Genomic DNA, 17,623 nt, shown 5'->3' on the forward strand with positions numbered 1-17,623 from the left:
ACCCATTGTTTCATGTTCTCTGTGTGTGTATATCAATCTCCCCTCTGTTTTTTCCACCAAATGCATCCGATGAAGTGAGCTGTAGCTCACGAAAGCTTATGCTCTAATAAATTTGTTAGTCTCTAAGGTGCCACAAGTACTCCTTTTCTTTTTGCGATTACAGACTAACACGGCTGCTACTCTGAAACATGTTATTCTGGTTAGTTTGGTTTTATCACAGATACTTGTAGTAACAGTGAACTCTGAAAGATTTTTTTAGGTAACACTCAAAGAGCTGGCATCATGCACAGCTCTGTATTTATTGTAAATGCTAAACATTATGGCTGGAATTTCAAATAACCCTCAGGGAGCTCAAACTCATGAGGCTCCTTTGACAGTCCCACCCTGTATCTATAGGTGGGGATAATAATGCTTACTTGCGTCTTGTAGAGCACCATGAGAACATTAGGTGGCAAGCATTCTGGAAGTGCTGTTACTTGTGGTTTGTGGTGGTGAGGCTGTTTTTTGAATTAGTGCAGGGAGGGCAGTTCATTATCCCAACACCATGGTGTGGGGACCTGCTGCTGGTATGAGGGCTGATGAGAGATGCACACAAACTTCTAACTAAGAAAATGATCGCTGCTCTGGATAAAAATGAAGAAATAACAGACATTTGTGGCTAGCATTTATTGTTAAAGTTGACATTGTGATTGGACATGGTCCTTTTTGAATATATTTTGTTTAAATAAAACAACGAAAATGCCACACCACCTTCTTATGCACCAACTTACAGGTACAGATTCCTACGCTATGAGAAGGAAATATTGGAAACATATTTTTTCTTTATTTTTATTTTTTTTTTAATAAAAGTGTCCTTTTAGCTTTTGGTCAGTTTTTAGTTTCTCTGAAATTTCCAGACCCCTTCACACTCCTGCTATTTTCAATGAGCCCAGAAACCCTTTTAGGAGCAGTTAGAGGGCTATCCAGACACCTTCAACTCACTTTCAGCTGCATAAACTCAACTGGGTGCTCAGAGAACTCCAATTTCAGTTGGACAGAAAGTGGGTGTTGCACTGGCCAGTGCTGTTGAAAAGCAGCTGGATCAGTGGGGGGGAGGAGTTTGAAATGACTTATTTTCTGTGAGCCCCTGGTTCCCATCTACTACAAATCATAGGTGGACAGACTCCTACGGTGCTCCTCTTCACTAAGAAAGTGAATTAAGGGCATTGTTGATGCAGTGTCTTAAAATAAGAGGAAAGCTGTAGAAGAGCCTAGCTGTTTTGAAAGTACAGCACCTGGCTGGAGATGGGGAAGGAAAGTTGGGGAGAAGAGTGCTAATGGCTAATTGGACCAAATTTGACTGCAGTGGGGTTGCATGACTGTAAGTGAGGTCAGAATTTGCTGATTGGGCTAATATTTTCCTTTCTCATTAAGTTCAAGCTGTGAACTGTATTTTATTGTATTGTTTAACCCATTCCATGCTGTAAAATATGCTGTGCTTTAATGAGGGGAAAGTTCACAGGCTGTTGATGTTCAACCCTCCTTCCCCAAAGCTCAACGGAGTGCTCTTAGAGCATTAATTTGGACAAGGACTTCAGTAACTTGGGGAGTTTACTAATATATATATATATTATCCCTCCAAGATGTAACCAGAATGACAGCGATTAGAGCACTGGTCCCTGCAAATATCGAGCTGTACCTGATCCAAATGGCAATTGTGCTGCTGCAGAAAGGGTGTGGAAATGGGCAGCTGGGCCAAGCATGTGAGTCAGGCAAGAAAAGCCTCTCAGCTGAGTGGGAAGGGCTGCCGGCCAGCATGGGGCCAGCCCAGAAAAGCAAGGAAGGAATGCCATGGACTGAAACAAAGGTTAGTAAAGTAAATTATAAGCCAGTCTGCTTCTGCAAAAAGACATTTGTAGAGACATCGTAGTGTTTGATTTAAGGTGCTTTTTATAATGCCATTAAGTGGTGTTCTAATTAACTTCTTATACATCAGGTACCAATGAAAATAGCTGTATTTTTAGCACAATTCAAGTTTTGAATGTGTTGTTAATCACTGAAATCACCTTTGCCTAGGAGAAACCTGTGTACTTTCCTGTCCTGTGGGTGAATGATACAAATGGCCCGAAGTGTCTCTTCCTGCACTGTTCGGACACTACCTACTCCTGTATGGAATTACGAAAACTTTGTTCAGACTTCCTGTGTGACCTCGGTCAAGTCACTCAGGCTCCCTGTGCCTCAGTTCCCCATCATACAGTAGGGATAATACCCTGCCTCACAGGGGTGTTGTGAGGGTAAACGCATTAAAATAGTGAAGTGCTCAGATGCTATGGTGATGGAGCCCTATGAATGCCTAAGATAGATAGATTGAAGACTGTGCCAGGCATTTAGGAGCAAGGTGGACTTCTGGACACTGTGACCCCTGGGCAGCAGTGTTCAAAAGCGCTACCTGACAGGTCACTCATAAGAACGGCCATACTGGGTCAGACCAGTGGTCCATCTAGCCCAGTATCCTGTCCTCTGACAGTGGCCAATGCCAGGTACCCCAGAGGAAGTGAACAGCACAGGTAATCATCAGGTGATCCATCCCCTGTCGCCCATTCCCAGCTTCTGGCAAACAGAGGCTAGGGACACTTCAGAGCATGGTTTTGCATCCCACCCATTGTGGCTAGTAACCATGGATGGATCTATCCTCCATGAACTTATCTAATTCTTTTTTGAACCCTGTTATAGTCTTGGCCTTCACAACATCCTCTGGCAAAGGGTTCCACAGGTTGACTGTGAGTTGTGTGAAGAAATACTTCCTTTTGTTTGTTTAAACCTGCTGCCTATTAATTTCATTTGGTGAGCCCTAGTTCTTGTGCTATGAGAAGGAGTAAATAGCACTTTGTTGTTTACTTTCTCCACACCAGTCATGATTTTATAGACCTCTATCATGTGTCCCTCCTTAGTCGTCTCTTTTCCAAGCTGAAAAGTCCAGGTCTTATTAATCTCTCTTTATATGGAAGCTGTTCCATACCCCTCATCATTTTTGTTGCCCTTTTCTGTACCTTTTTCCAATTCCAATATATCTTTTTTGAGATGGGGCGACCAGATCTGCACGCAGTATTCAAGATGTGGGCATACCATGAATTTCTATAGAGGCAATATGATATTTTCTGTCTTATCTGTCCCTTTCCTAATGATTCCCAATATTCCAACTCCTGAAGGGAATGTAGCATTGTGAGATTGCAGCTGAAGGGCTGTTTATACCAACCTGGGTACGTATGTCTATGCTGGCACTGTGGCTATAGAACCACATGAGCAGGGGAGTTGTGTTGCTCTGAAAAGTGGAATAACTATGCTAGTAAAAGTGGAGGCTTTTGTCAGAGATAAAATAAGCATGAACGTTTTCCAGGTTGTGCTGAAAAAACATGAGTTTTGCTCCAGTCATCAACTTAAAAAAATTTTATTGTCCGCTAACTTTGCCACCTTCCTGCTTGCACCTTTTCTAAATAATTAATACATATATTAAGTAACATGGGATCCAATATGGAACCTTCAGGTTCCCACTCTTAACCTTTTGCTGATGAACTTTCACCATTTATTCCTACTTTTCGTTTCTTGTCTCTTAGCCAGTTTTTGATCCATGACAATACTTTGCCTGTCACCCCCTGACTACTGCAGAGTTTCTTTACTAGCCTCTTACTGGGGATTTCATCTTAACGTTCCTAAGCTCTCAATCCATTTTACTGGCTTTGCCAGGGCTCTGTCTCAATTTCCAGAAGTGTATCCTTTTGTCTCAAGTAACCTCTGGAGTCTTGCCACTTAGCCCCGCTGGTTTACTGCCTTCCTTCCTGCTTCCCTTCTGAGGCTGCCCTTATTTTCTGAAGTTGCCTCCATGCCAGACTAAAGACTTCGATTTCTGCATAAATGTACTTCTGTTTGTAACTGATATAGCAGATCCAGTGATGGAAAGTTATTGGCATGGTGCATTTGAACAGTCACAATAAATTTACCATAGTATTTTAACAATGAATGTATGGGGACTAAGATGAGAGAACTGAGCTCCTGTTCATTTGTGAGCTAGGACCGAGTTCAGTGCCTTTGAAAGAGATGTTAGTTGTAGTAACCCCGTGCCCCGCTAGTACCAATCTCACATTTGTTGTTGCTTTTAAAGGCGAATTCAAAGAAACCAACCACACACACATACAAGTTTGTGTCCAGGGAAGGATCAAAACAAGATCATCCACATATGGATTCTTCACCTTGGGTAAATTTGTGTCTTTATATTATAACACGTGATAGTTTTGCTGGTAGCAAGTGAGATGGGTAATCTATTCCAATGCCTTATTTTTGATGTTTATTTATTCATGTCTTTCTGAACAACTTTGTTTTGGGCTGAAATTTCCCAGCACTTAAATAATAGGGTGATAGGTGCTGTACAAAAGCCTTAGTGGACAGAAACATATCAGTCCATCTCTATATATTAACTAACCCTTTTGCTGGAAAGTACACCTCTGAGCAGTAAGCAGTTTTGTGTTGCCACCAAATATTTAAAGGCTCCAAAACTGCTGTGGGATACAGTGCCTAATGTTTCTCAGATCTACCAACAAGGCTGTTGAAATACAAGTTTCAGCACCTTGCATCTGAAATAAGTGCTCCATTTCCTGAAGTTCTGATGGGATGAAAAAGATGTAAATGAATTAGTGGCCTAATTAAGTAGAAGGCACTATATATCCTCCCTTACTATAATGTAAGCTTATTTTCAAAATAAAGAACTTTCCATGTATGAAGTATTAATTGTTTGGATTTTGAATCTTAATGCGGTAAGTGGAAAGTTTGCTTTAACAGGCCATGTTTTATTCTTCTAAAATGGGAAGGTTGTAAAGAGCAGCAAGATGGATGACAAACAGCCCCCGAATGCAGAACGAGATGTACCAAGCCATCAAACCTCCCTTCATTTAGCCTCCTGGAATCAGCCTCCCTTGGATCCTGATGAAGAGGAACTGTTCAGTGACTCCCAATCAAAGGTAGCTCTCTGATCCATAATCTTAGTTATGCCTCGCAGGGTCCTAGAGCTCGGGCCCCAGCCCAGAAGTCTTCCTGTGCCCCGCGAGCCTGAGCTCCGTGTGCTTGAGTCGGCTGGCCTGGGCCAGCGGAAGGTTTTTCTTTGCTATGTAGACAGACCCATACAACTTACTATTTTTTTCTCCTGTGTAGTAATTATGCTCTGTAATCAAGCTTGTCTCTCTCAGACTAGACAGATTAAGCTCTTCAAGTCTCTCACTGTAAGCCATTTACTTCAAATCATTTTTGTGGCTCCTTTCTACACTTTCTCCAATTTTTCAACATCCTTTTAAAATGTGAACACCAAGATTGTACAACGTATCCAGTATCAGTCTCACTAATACCATGTATAGAGGTCTATAAGATCTTGCGTGTTAGAAATAATCTACCCTGAGGCTAACAAACCAAACAGACTTGTAAAATATCACTTACCATAGTTAGTACCTTCTCTCACCATTTAGGACTACTGGTTGCATATCTTAATTCAGTTTCTATATACATTAAAATACCCTATCCTTTTTGTCAGAATGTGCTGTTAAAGTCGGATCTGTAGTAATTAATGTTGTTTAACTTTTATACTGCAGTAGGACCTAAAGGCTTCAGCCAGGTTGGGTCCCATTGTGCTAGGTGCTGTACAAATATATAATGGTTCCTGCCCCAAAGAGCTTCCAGCTTAAAAACAGTGTACCAAGTATTATCAGCCACTGATTATTTACAATTATTGTGAAAGCAGAATTTAGTGAAAGTCAAGTCACTTCAGTGGGACCGATCTCACTGAGTAGGAGGCTCACCTACCCATCCCACCTTCACCAGCCATGCTAGTGTCTTGTTTGTATTGAACTTGTTACAATTCTCAGTGTTAACCTCCATAGAAATTTAAATGTAAATTTTATTTTTGACCATCAGGAGTCTCCCTCTCTGCCTTTAAAGATGCCAGACTCCATCAATTTATATACAGTAATACTCTGCCACAATCTAGAATCTCATAAAAGATCTTATAAGACCCTGATCTTCTAAAGCAGGGAGCATACTGGGTTTCAAGTCTTGGCTCGTAGCTTGATAGGGAAGCATGCAGATCCCAATACACCTAAGACCTTTTTGCTTTTCTTCATGTGTATCATTCTTTTCTTTTTGGCCTCTCCTAAAAGAAGCACTATGGTGCCTCTAATAACATGCTGGTGGGGCTGCTTTGGGCATGGCTGTTTCAGTTCCAGCCTGTTCTCATTAGCAAAGGAATAGCTGTTAATCCTGCCAATCAGAAATCATCTTACTTTGCAAGCAGGAAGACAGCCCAACCCTATCTGGATCCAACATTGAATCACTTAGTAGCCTGGATTTTGGATCACAGTTCCCACTCCCTGCCCAAAATAAGGCTTGGATGAGGTTCTTTAGAATCCAGAATTAACAACTACAGCAAATGTATTTTCTTGGTCTTATCCAATCCCACTCACACTGGAGACTTTCTGTCCTTATCCAAGCCACACTTAGAGTTCTTCAGTGTTTCACCCCATCTTATACTGTGCCTATCTTCATGGTGCAGTGTCAGCACCTTGAGAGGGAGTGTGATCTGGAGCAGTGTTTCTCAACGACAATAGATGGGTGCTGGTCCCTGAGAGCTCCCTGATGCAGTTTAGTAAGCCAGCAAACTGGTCCTTAGTGTCAAAAAGGTTGAGAAACACTGGTCTAGAGTGAACACAGGGGTTAAGAGTGAAGAGCTCCTCTCTTCTTATCCACGTTCCTCCAGCGAGTCTGTTCCCACTAGGAAAAACGTACTTTTTTAAATAGGGTAACTCACAGTCGCTGATATGCCTGCAAATGCTGTGTGGCACCTACTGTAGACACAGTTTAACACCTTGACATTGGTGTTAGCTAGTGGTAGCCTAGGGTACATGGCTTTAATTCTGTTTCTCCATTGGTAAATGGGGATATAGCCTGTGTAGCTGATGGCCAGTGAGGTTTGTACAGTGCTTGGGACATGTAGAGTAATGTAGATGTTGAAGCACTGTGTCTGGCAGGGGGTGTAGCAGCTTTAGAGCTGATGTAGACAATGGGTGGAGAATGGCCCATCTTACCCATTCCTGTGCTACACATTTGGGAGAAGGCTTTAAAATCTCATAAAGGGTGACTAGAGTTCCAGCTCGCTCCCCCTGGGGAGTCGCTGGGGTCAGCATTCAGTAAACTGAGAGCCAGCTGTGTGGGTGAGGATGGTTTGTGGAGAAGGTCACTGTCAAGTCTGTGGGGCAGAATTGAGTAGTGGGCCCCTGCCCTGACTAGTATGGGGCTGAGAGGATGCATCCTTTTGTTGGGTCTGTGGGAAGTTGGTTGTTGGGTTCTTGTCCAGCTTCTTGTGGGGTGCTGAGGAGGTTGTGGAGGGAGAGGATCTCTAGGTGAGCTACTTGAGGTCTTGGAGAGAGGATTCCCTGACTGGGCACTCTGGATAGGGTAGGCGAGTCCCTGCCTAAGTTGCTTGGGGGAAGGAGGGTTGGAAGGAAAGGAAGTTCTTGCCCAGGCTGTTTGGGGGCAGGGGAATTTGGGAAGAGGGCTCTGCCCATCCCATGGGGGGGGTGAGGGAGAGCCTCCCCCCTACAATCTGAAGGTGACTCTGCCTGACTTGTGGAAACTGTATGCTGTAATGGTGGAATGTTTGCTTAAATGTCCAGCTGTCACATGATGAAACCTGGGCTCTCCCATTTCACCATAGCAGGATAGACAGGGGATGGAGAGATATGGTCCCTGCAATAATTGGGCTGTAGCTCTTTCAGGGCTTTGAAGAAGAGAGAGACCCTGAAATGTACCCAGAATTTTATTAGTAGCCAGTGCATGGTGAGGAGCACTGATATGATTATACCACTCAAGAGCCAGGTCCGTGCATGCTGCATCCAGGCAGCAAGCCTGGTTTACCCCACATTCTGATGACTTGGGTCTTTCCTAACCTGCAGAAGCCATTGCTTCCTTCTCAAGCTGATACACTGCAACAACCAAAAATTACCCAGCTTCTCCTTGCTCTTAGTGGACAGGGTCAAACTGGTGGGGGGTGGGAGCGGGGGATGGGGTGGCAGCACTCATCCTAACTCGGCTCACAAAACAAGACCTGCCCATGAATCACCAAAATGAGATGTGCTCACTGTAGTTTGTGCAACTTTTGACTCCTCTCTTGGGCTTGGCTACTCTTTGGTGGGGTGTATACATGCTTATGGCTCTGCCAGGCTCCTTGGGTTTGAGGGGAGAAATGTCTCTCATGACACCAAAAGGAGCTGTCACTCACAGTAAATGGCACAGATCTGTAACCCTCCCTCCCCTTTGTTACACACCGTTACAAAAGAGAAATAGTTAATGTCAGCATTTAAATCATCATCCCTGGACCTCTGCCTGAAATCCTCATTGAGCTGAGTTGGGCAGGAGGATTGTTCCAGGCTCTCTGAAGACTCTCATAGATGTTGCTGCATCAGTTACACTAATTCATATTTTTGAGTTTTCTTTGCGGTCATAATAGCTAGAGACTGCTTTTTTTTTTAAACAAAATCTGAGATTCTGAAGAACAGCCTAATAGCTGGTATGCTATACTGGCATGTACCCGCCCGTTCCGAGCCCTGGCTCCTGCTGTTGCTCTGTTGGTGAACTGGTACTTCATGTTCACTGGAGTTGTTTTAAAAACATGCACCTTTTCCTCATAAAGAGTGTTTTGAACCTTACAGTAAGATAACACATATTTGCATTTCTCTGGATGAGCATGATTTTTATTGTTCAGTTGAGGTGTGGAATAGTCCATATTGTTACCGTAGCACTATGTATTATATGTGAGGCTATGTTTTAGTCATGGGTTTTTTTAGTAAAACTCATGGACAGGTCACAGGCCGTAAACAGAAATTCATGGGCCCGTGACCTGTCCATGACTTGTATTAAAAATACCCGCCGTGACTAAAACTTGGCAGCGGAGGGCTGTGGGTGCTCTGGAGGGGGCCTGGGACCCCTGCTGGGAGGTGGGGAGGATTGGCGGGGCTGGCAGGGGCTTTCTACCCGGCTCTGCATCCCTGCAGCTCTTAGGCGGCGGAGGCGGAGGCAGAGGCCAGGGCAGGGGGCTCCGCTGCTCCTATTGGCCGGGAACCACAGCAAATGGGAGCTGCAGGGGTGGGACCTGCGGGTGCAGCGCAGAGACCCCTCCGCCGCCTAGGAGCTGCAGGGTGGCCATGCCAGTGGGAACTGGGGAGTCCCCCACCCTGAGGTAAGCACCCCCCTGCACTCCCCAACCCCCTCGTCCTGAGTCCTCTCCCACACACCCAAACTGCTGCTGCTGGCCCAGGGGCGCCTGGCTTGGGCAGCCCCTGAGCCAGCAACAGTCGCTGCAGAGGTCACAAAGTCACAGAATCCATGACTTCTGTGCCAGACTCGCAGCCTTAATAATATGTTATACTTATCTCCTTCCAGACTCAGCCTGCAAAGAGGAAGTTACCAGAATGGTTTGGACCTTCAGCGGGAACAGATTCTTCCATTACTACTAGCAAGAAATCCAAAGTGCGAGCAAAAAAAGGTCTTTTTGGTTGAACTTGGAAATATCAACAACTTTCTCTTTTTAAAGAAGCTCAGAGAGAGCATATACATAAGCATTCTGGCTCCACTGTCATTCAGAATTGAGTTGCAAACACTACATTACAGATGGTTTATTTTTAGTTTCCAGGACAACTAGCTTCTGAAGTACATGTTCATTTGTTCACAGTTGAAATCATTACTGAGCTTGGGCTGGAACTAGAGCCCCTCAGTTCTTGGACTTGTCAGTGTGTGGGAAGTACCCACATCAAGCAGCAAGATCTTGAATTCAAGTACATAAAGAACTGACCCAAGGGTTAAATTAGGTCATATTAACATTGTTTATAGAGGCTGTTTGCTACTTTCACTATTAGGATTAAATTTCCCAAGATTTTTACTGTCAGTTTATTATATATTAGTGCAGCGGTTCTCAAACTTAAGCAATCCGAGGACCCTCATTTTGATTTAAAATTTTGGGGACCTCACAAGCCTCCCCACTCAGCCCCAGGCCATGCCCCAACTCCACTCCTTCCCCCAAGGCCTCACCCCCGCCACCTCTTCCTGCCTCCCGTTCACTCCATCCCCCCCCATCACTTGCTCTCCCACACCCTCACTCACTTTCACCAGACTGGGGCAGGAGTGGGGTGCAGAAGGGGGTGCGGGATTTGTCAGGGAGTTTGGGTGTGGGGTCTGGGCTGGGGCAGGGGTCCAGGGTGTTTGGGTGTGGACTCTGGCCGGTGGCGCTTACTGCGGGCGGCTCCCAAAAGCGACCAGCACATTTCGCTGGCAGCAGCGCTTAGGTGGGCGGAGTGGGGGCAGGAGTCTTTGGGTGCTGCCTCTACCCACAGGTGCTGTCTCCACAGCTCCCGCCCCCACAGCTCCCATTGGCTGCAGTTCCTGGGCAATGGGAGCTGCAGAGTTGGCACTCAGGGTGGAGGCAGTATGTGGAGACTCCTGCCCCTGTCACACTGCTTAAACCAGCTCCAACTGGATTGCCGTCTTAGCGTAAACGGGAGTGGTCGGCTGCTTTATCTAGTGCATCCAGCCTGACTGGATTGACCAAACGCCCCAAACTCTGCTCCACGCCTCCCCTGAGTGCCCTAGGACGCCTGGCAGAGGCTTTAGTGGCTGAGAAACGGGACATTTCACCCTCAATAAAGGAACCATCTGTGGTTCCAGTTGTATTGTCCAGCTGGACTAGTGAGTTAGGAGAGCCAACAGATATGGCCAGGGGCTGCAGGGATGTGCTGGCCACTTCCGGGAGCAGCACGGAGCCAGGGCAGGCAGGGAGCCTGCCTTAATCCTGCTGCACCTCTGGATGGGGAGGAGTTGATCAGCAGGGCCTGTGGATCCCCTGGAGTACCCTTGGGGATCAGTTTGAGAAATGCTATATTAGTAGATGCCATTTATTACCATCTAAATGTGAAAATTTGGGCAACTTCTGTGAAGTTCTTTCCAGGCCATCTCAGCTGCTTGTTGTTGTGCATTTACTTTCTCCATGAACATCTTCAAAACCTTAGTCTCATCAGTTGGCATTGAGTTTATTATGCAGGTGCTGAGTTTTTACAGTGCTTTTTTTTTTTTTTTTATTTAAAAGGATAGTAGGCATGGAAGAATGTAGAATATGGGGGATCTTGCAGATGGTTCAGTGCCACACAATGAATGTGTTACCTTGCTGCTAATACATGTCAGCTCAGCATTCTGCATCTACTAACGTTAAATCTGCTTTGATCTGATAATACTGTGCAATATATCTGATTTAAGATGTACTGTATGGAACTCACTATATTACTATTGAATTTAGAAAAATTATATATATGGTAAAATGTGATAAATACCTTTAAAATTGCCATTATGCACTTTGTACTTGCACTGTGGTGTATTTTTTACAATAAAATGCTGCATAAAGGTACTTACAATATATATAGTTTATTGTTGCTTTCTTTCTGTAATCCTGTTCATTTACCTTTTTTGAGAAATCAGACTTGTTTGTAATTCCAAGCATTAGTTCTATGAGATGAAATTTCAATTTTTAAAACGCATGGATAATGTGGGTTGGATTTTTTTGAATTAGGGATCCAATAAAAGTTAAAAATTCTGATTTTGAAATGTAATGTCAAAATCAGCCAGCATACACAGCACTAAGTTAGTTACCCACTAGACACGGTATAAGATACAGGAAAATGTTTCATAGCATTAGGCAAAGCAAAACTTAACCCAAAGGAACAATACAGTACCATGCTGTTCTGGGGGAGGAGTATGTCAGCCTAATAAACCAAAATGGAAATGAGGGACATCATGTTATCTGGTAAAGGCCTCTCATAGTAGAATGAACAAGGAGCAGCATTCTTTTGTGCATCTGAGCTTCCTGACACACCAGCTCCTCTTCACTTCTGCAGCAGAAAAGTGTGAAAAAATTGTGATAATTCTAATTACAATAGTGAAGAGAAAGTATGAGCCACTCCCCGAGGGTCAACCTTCATCATCCTTAGTCTGTGTGCTCTAGTTCACTAATGCATGTGACTCAAGGAACTTCCACAGCATAATGTCTCCCATAGTTACTCCTGAGGGCATTCCGCACCAAAAAATTAGAAATTCTGCACAGATTTTAAAATTCTGACAGTTTTATTTGTCAATAAATAAAGGCAGAGGCTGCAGCATGGCAGTGGGGGAGCACAGGCCACGGGGCGCACGGAGGTAGCGGATCACCTTGCAGCGCCCCCAGGCTGGGGATTTGGTGGTGAGGTTGCACCTAACCCTGACATATTGCAAGAGTTGGGCTTGCTCTAGAAACACTCCTGGTCCCTGCCCCTCCATACCAGTCGCATCAGGTGTGGGCAGGCAGGCTTAGCCCAGCAGCATCCACCTGTGGAGGGGGGGGGATCCAGGTGTGGGGGGAGAGAGTCCAGTGGGGGTCAATCTGGGTGCGGGTGGGCTCAGTGGGGAGGTCTGTAGGAGGGCCCAGGTGAAGGTGGCTGGGCCTCAGCAGAGGGGGGGGTCTAGGTGTGTGTGGGGGGGAGCTCAGCAGAGGGGGGGTCTAGGTGTGTGTGTGGGGGTTGGGTGGAGGGCAGGGTGCCGCTCGTTGAGGCTCAGTGGGCTGGGGGTGCAGGTGCAACGAGCCTGTTTAAGGGCTGAGCCCCAGCTGCGGCTGCCACCGAGGGGAGGCCATATGCCAGGCGCCTGCTACCCCGCCCCCCTTCCCCACTGCCTCTTTGCCTTTCCCCCTGCAGCCTCCCCTCCGCCAGCCAAGCCCCCTTCCTTCCCCCTGCCCCCCCGCAGGCGCCCGCCGTTGTACAGAAACCAGGGGGGAATCCACGCCGGCTCCCCGGCACCCAGGCGGCGGCATCCTTGCCACCCTCCATCAGCCCCGCAGCTCCGGGCGCACAGAAATGGGGGGGGGGGCAGCGGCATGCGACCCCCCTGCCTCTCACGAACATCCCCCCGCCCCCGCCCCCGCCCCACGGCGATCGGCCTGCCCCGGGCCCCTGTGCGGCGGGGGGGGGGGGGAGCAGGCGCCTCTGTAAGGGAAAGCCCCGGATATGGGGGGCTGTCTATAAAGCCAGGACACGCTAGCTGGGCCGGGGAGCGAGCACGAAGCGACCCGGGGGGGGGGGACCCCGGGCCGGGGCCGAGCGGGGCGTCAGCGCGCGGGCGGCGCCTGTTTCGCCGACGGCCGCGCGGGGCATGACGGGAGGAGCGGGGCCAATCGGACCGCCGCCGCCACCGGAGCCTGCCGCGTCCCTTCCTGCGCTCCGCTGCCGCCCCGCCCCCGCTCCCGCTCCCGCTCCGCGCCTCCGGGCGGCCTCGCTCGCGGGTGAGTGCTCGGGCGCGAGCGGGGCGGTTGGAGCGGGGCAGCCAGGGAACGCGAGGGCACCCCCCCCCCGCGAGCGGCACGGGCCGGGGGGGAGCCGTGTCTGTCCTCCTCCCCCCGAGCTGCACGGGCCGGGGGGGGGGAGCCGTGTCTGTCCTCCCCCCCCCCGAGCTGCACGGGCCGGGGGGGGGAGCCGTGTCTGTCCTCCCCCCGAGCTGCACGGGCCGGGGGGGGGGAGCCGTGTCTGTCCTCCCCCCCCCCCCGAGCTGCACGGGCCGGGGGGGGGGGAGCCATGTCTGTTCCTCCTGTAGAGCTCCGTTGGCCAAGTGGGCAGGGGTGGATTTCCCCTCTCTCCCTCCTCCCCAGTTCCATGGTTCGGGGGCTGGATTCTGCCTCTTCCCTCCTCCCCACAGAGCTGTGTGGCCCACAGTGGATCTCTCTCTCCACCCCCCCGCCCTTTACACAGAGGTGAGTGGGCCAGCAAAGTCCTTCCCGCTCCCCACAGCTGTATGTTCCCAAGGGGACCCCTTCCTTCCCCATCTCCTCCAACAGCTGCATGGGCCCAAGGGGGCTCCCTCTCTTCCCCCCTACTCACAGACATCACTGCGTGGGTCCTGCTGTTGTGCAGAACCGGTCCCAGCATAGTTGCAAATGAGTGGATGGGGCCCACAGGAAAGTTCTCAGTGAACCTGTTGCTGTGGCCATGTCTCTGCTGCTCTAACCGCAAAAGACTGCAGGGCTCATGGGTTTGCTGCTTATTGCCAAGTGTCACTCAAACCAGGGCTGCTGGAGTAATTTTTATAATGGGAGTGCTGAGAGCTAATGAACTAAACTGTAAACCCTGTCTGTAATGGAAACCACTTCAAGCCAGGGGGTGGTGCAGCACACCCCACACTCTTAATTCCAGCACCTATGACTCTAATGTCATCTCAGTCAACAGTCGTGTGTGGTTTCTACCCAAGGCCCTCACCCAGTCCATGGCCTTCTTACTGTTGTGGTGGCTTTGATTTTAAACATATTTCTTGTTCCTTGTCCTACATGACACACCACCATGTGCTCCAGGGGGACCTGACAGATGGACTAGGTACTTAGCCTTGCCAATGCACAGAGTAAACAAACTCAGCAAAATAAAGTGAAGAAAAATAATCTTCTCTTTCCATTAATTGAGTGTAACAGTAGTAAAAACAAAATAAAAAAAAATTCCGACAAGCGATTAAACTGATGGTGTCCATTGTAAATATCCATGAGTACTGGAAAGTATGAAGCACGGAGTGAAGGGCGTCCCCACATGTATTCAGTGTTTTTATCCCTATCCATCCTGTGTAACCTCTAGCGTAAGGTCAGGGCACTTATGTGATGATATTTCATCTCATTAGCATCTTGAGCCCTGTAGCGGGCTTTGTGATTTAGACTGCAACTGGGGTATCTAGTAACATTTCCCATCTATACATTTCAAGAAGGCCAGGGGACACCCCCCCACCCCTCTCCCAGACCACAGTCTATGCATCCACAAGCAGTCCAAGCAACTTGTAGATAGTAAGTTGCTAATATAGTTGTCAAATATCCTTTGCCTGTTGTAAAGGTCCTATAATGGGACCGTCGCATGGACTGCACCTGTCTTTGGTTGTAAACTATTTTCTCGTTAAGAGAAGACAAATTGAAAAACATTCTACGAGTGTGTAAGTGGTACATGCACAGTGGGTGGATTTTGCTTCCTAAAGTCAGTGAGACTTAGGCTTTCGAGTTTATTTTATTTACTGCTATTTATTATTTGTATTCCCATAGTGCTTAGGAGCCCTAGTCATGGACCAGGATCCTGTTGTGCTAGATGCTATACAAACAGAAGAAAAAACAGTCCGTGCCCCAAAGAGCTTACTTAGGAGCAGAGCAAAGCAATTCAAATTACCAACTTTAATAACGATTTAAATCAGTAAGCAGGAAACCTTGATGTAAATCATCAATTTTAATTGTCCTTTCCATTTGTACTGTTTAGTTATTTTCCTGAAGAAAAGTTAATTTCCCCTTTACGCTAGATTTGGTGGTGCTTTTTGCTAATCAGGAGGATATGGTGTAGCTATTTACATTTAAGCAATTATATAGCTTTACATTTACATTTATTCAGATTTTTAATTTTTACATTTTTGATGGTTAGAAAATGGTGAATGATTGATTAATTTTTTATTTGTGATTTGTGTCAACCTCTATTTGGAAATTCAAATTAAATTAAAGTGCATTAAATTGAAACAGCATTTTAAACTATTTTGTTAAAAAGAAACTATCAAGTGCTGAATTCATAAGAATTTTTTTTTATCAAAGTTTATCAAAACATGCTTTGTATTTAAAACTAATTAATATATTAAACAAAGGACGTGTTATTTGTAGTGAAGGCATTGAACGGATTGGTTCTGATCACCATGTCCTTAGAGATTTTAGGACTAGTAGATCTCATCCTCTCGTGCCTAGTTTTTATTCATAGATTTGGAGAGGAAAACAAGCTGTCATACCTTTTCAACTCCCATTTGATTGATTAACTTTGAATGAACTAGTCATTGAACTGAACTAGTTGAATAAACTGAAATGAAGAAATATTCTTTTTGTACCTGCACCAGAGGCTACTGCTGTCAAAAGCTGGTTCAGCACTTCAGCAAATTCTGGGTCCAGGTGCTTAGCCTGTGTCTTCCACCAGTTCAGTGGTTTGACTTTCTTTAAAACATTTGCTGTTTAATATTATTTTTTTATATTTAATTTAAATGATTGTAATAAGTTTATGCCTTAACATAGATTGTCAGTTTCAAATGTATTTTACATAGGTTTATTTTAAAAAAATAAACCTGTAATTAATTTAAATTTAAAAAATATAATAACATTCTTGTAATTTTTTAAATAATTTATTTTTATCCTCCTTACTTGGGTGTATTACATTTTTAATCCTAATCTTTATTTTGAATTTCCTAGTTTTCAGGCTTTTTGAATGACCTTTCTGCTAAAGTTTTTTCTTTTTTATTGATATGTAGCTAATAATGTTTGAGAATGTCCTTTGTTTAGGGCATTTTCTTTGAAAGACAGTGACCCTCTTGTACTCAGTGTGTCTGCACTGCCTGGAGCAAGTCTTAGAAACTGTGCTGGAATCCATGCAGATTTTTATAATATGTGCATGGAAGCTGGCAAATTGACTCATTTAGGGCCTATCAATCCCACAGGATGGCATAGATATACACTGTAGGAAGCTTGCCTATACTGTCGTTAATACCTAAACAACACCACAAAACTAGTAGACACCAGTAGGATAAGATTACATTTGCAGTTTTTACAGTTTCTTACATATGAACAAGAACATATAAAGACTTCAAAAAACCTCATCTCACAAATACTTTGTTCAGGTGCTTCGTAGCTTCCAAGGCCGGAAGGGCCATTGTGATCATTGAGTCTGATCTCCTGTATAACAGTGGTTCTCAACCAGGGGTCTGGAGCTCCCTAGGGGACCGCGAGCCGGTTTCAGGGGGTCCGCCAATAAGGGCCAGAATTAGACTCGCTGGGGCCCAGGGCAGAAAGCCGAAGCCCCACCGCTTGGGGCTGAAGCCCAGGACCCTGAGCCCCGCCACCCGGGCTGAAGCCTGAGCAATGTAGCTTTGTGGGGGCCCCATAGCATGGGGCCCCAAGCAGCTGCCCTGCTTGCTATCCCCAAACACTGACTCTGGCTTTTGTATGCAGAAAAGCAATTGTTGTGGCACTGGTGGGCTGTGGAGTTTTTATTGCATGTTGGGGGAAGAGGGATGTCTCAGAAAGAAAAATGTTGAAAACCCCTGCTGTATAAAACATGCCATAGAACATCTCTCAAATAATTCCTATAGCATATCTTTCAGAAAAACATCCAATCTTGATTTTAAAATTATGAGTTTTGGAGAATCCACCACAACTCTTGGTAAATTTTTCCAATGATTAATTACTCTCACTGTTACAAATTTATGCCTTATTTCCAGTCTGTATTTGTTTAGCTTCAGTTTCAAGCCACTGGATATTGTTATACCTTTCTCCGCTAGATTGAAAAGCCCATTGTCAAATATTTGTTCCTCATGTAGATACTTAGACTGTATTGAAGTCATATCTTCTCTTTGTTAAGCTAAATAGATTTAGCTCCTCGAGTCTTTTACTATAAGTAATGTTTTCTAATATTTTAATCATTATTGTGGCTCTTCTATGAATCTTCTCAAATTTATCAACATCATCCACCAGAACTGGATGCAGTACTCCAGCAGTGGT

At 45.9% G+C, this 17,623-nt stretch overlaps 2 protein-coding genes across 7 annotated transcripts in view; both read left to right on the forward strand.

Moving 5' to 3' along the window:
* The window catches only part of WRN (WRN RecQ like helicase), a 116,157-nt gene extending 104,684 nt beyond the window's left edge, over positions 1-11,473 (forward strand). For 5 of the 6 annotated variants that reach the window (XM_038399879.2, XM_043513045.1, XM_038399882.2 and 2 more), the window contains 4 exons: positions 1,623-1,846; positions 4,139-4,231; positions 4,842-4,991; positions 9,454-11,473. In XM_038399879.2, the coding sequence (XP_038255807.1) occupies positions 1,623-1,846; positions 4,139-4,231; positions 4,842-4,991; positions 9,454-9,570 (584 nt within the window). In that variant the 3' untranslated portion in view covers positions 9,571-11,473. Of the gene's footprint in view, positions 1-1,622; positions 1,847-4,138; positions 4,232-4,841; positions 4,992-9,453 lie in introns of those variants that run through there. The other variant, XM_038399884.2, reaches the window with a different exon arrangement.
* Positions 11,474-13,183: 1,710 nt separating this feature from the next.
* Positions 13,184-17,623, forward strand: part of GTF2E2 (general transcription factor IIE subunit 2) — a 57,996-nt gene continuing 53,556 nt past the window's right edge. The window contains exon 1 of the mRNA XM_038399888.2: positions 13,184-13,366. The gene's annotated coding sequence lies outside the window, so the exon portion shown is untranslated. The remainder of the gene's footprint in view (positions 13,367-17,623) is intronic.

Source organism: Dermochelys coriacea, chromosome 4 (assembly GCF_009764565.3).
Source record: "Dermochelys coriacea isolate rDerCor1 chromosome 4, rDerCor1.pri.v4, whole genome shotgun sequence".
NCBI lineage: Eukaryota > Metazoa > Chordata > Testudines > Dermochelyidae > Dermochelys > Dermochelys coriacea.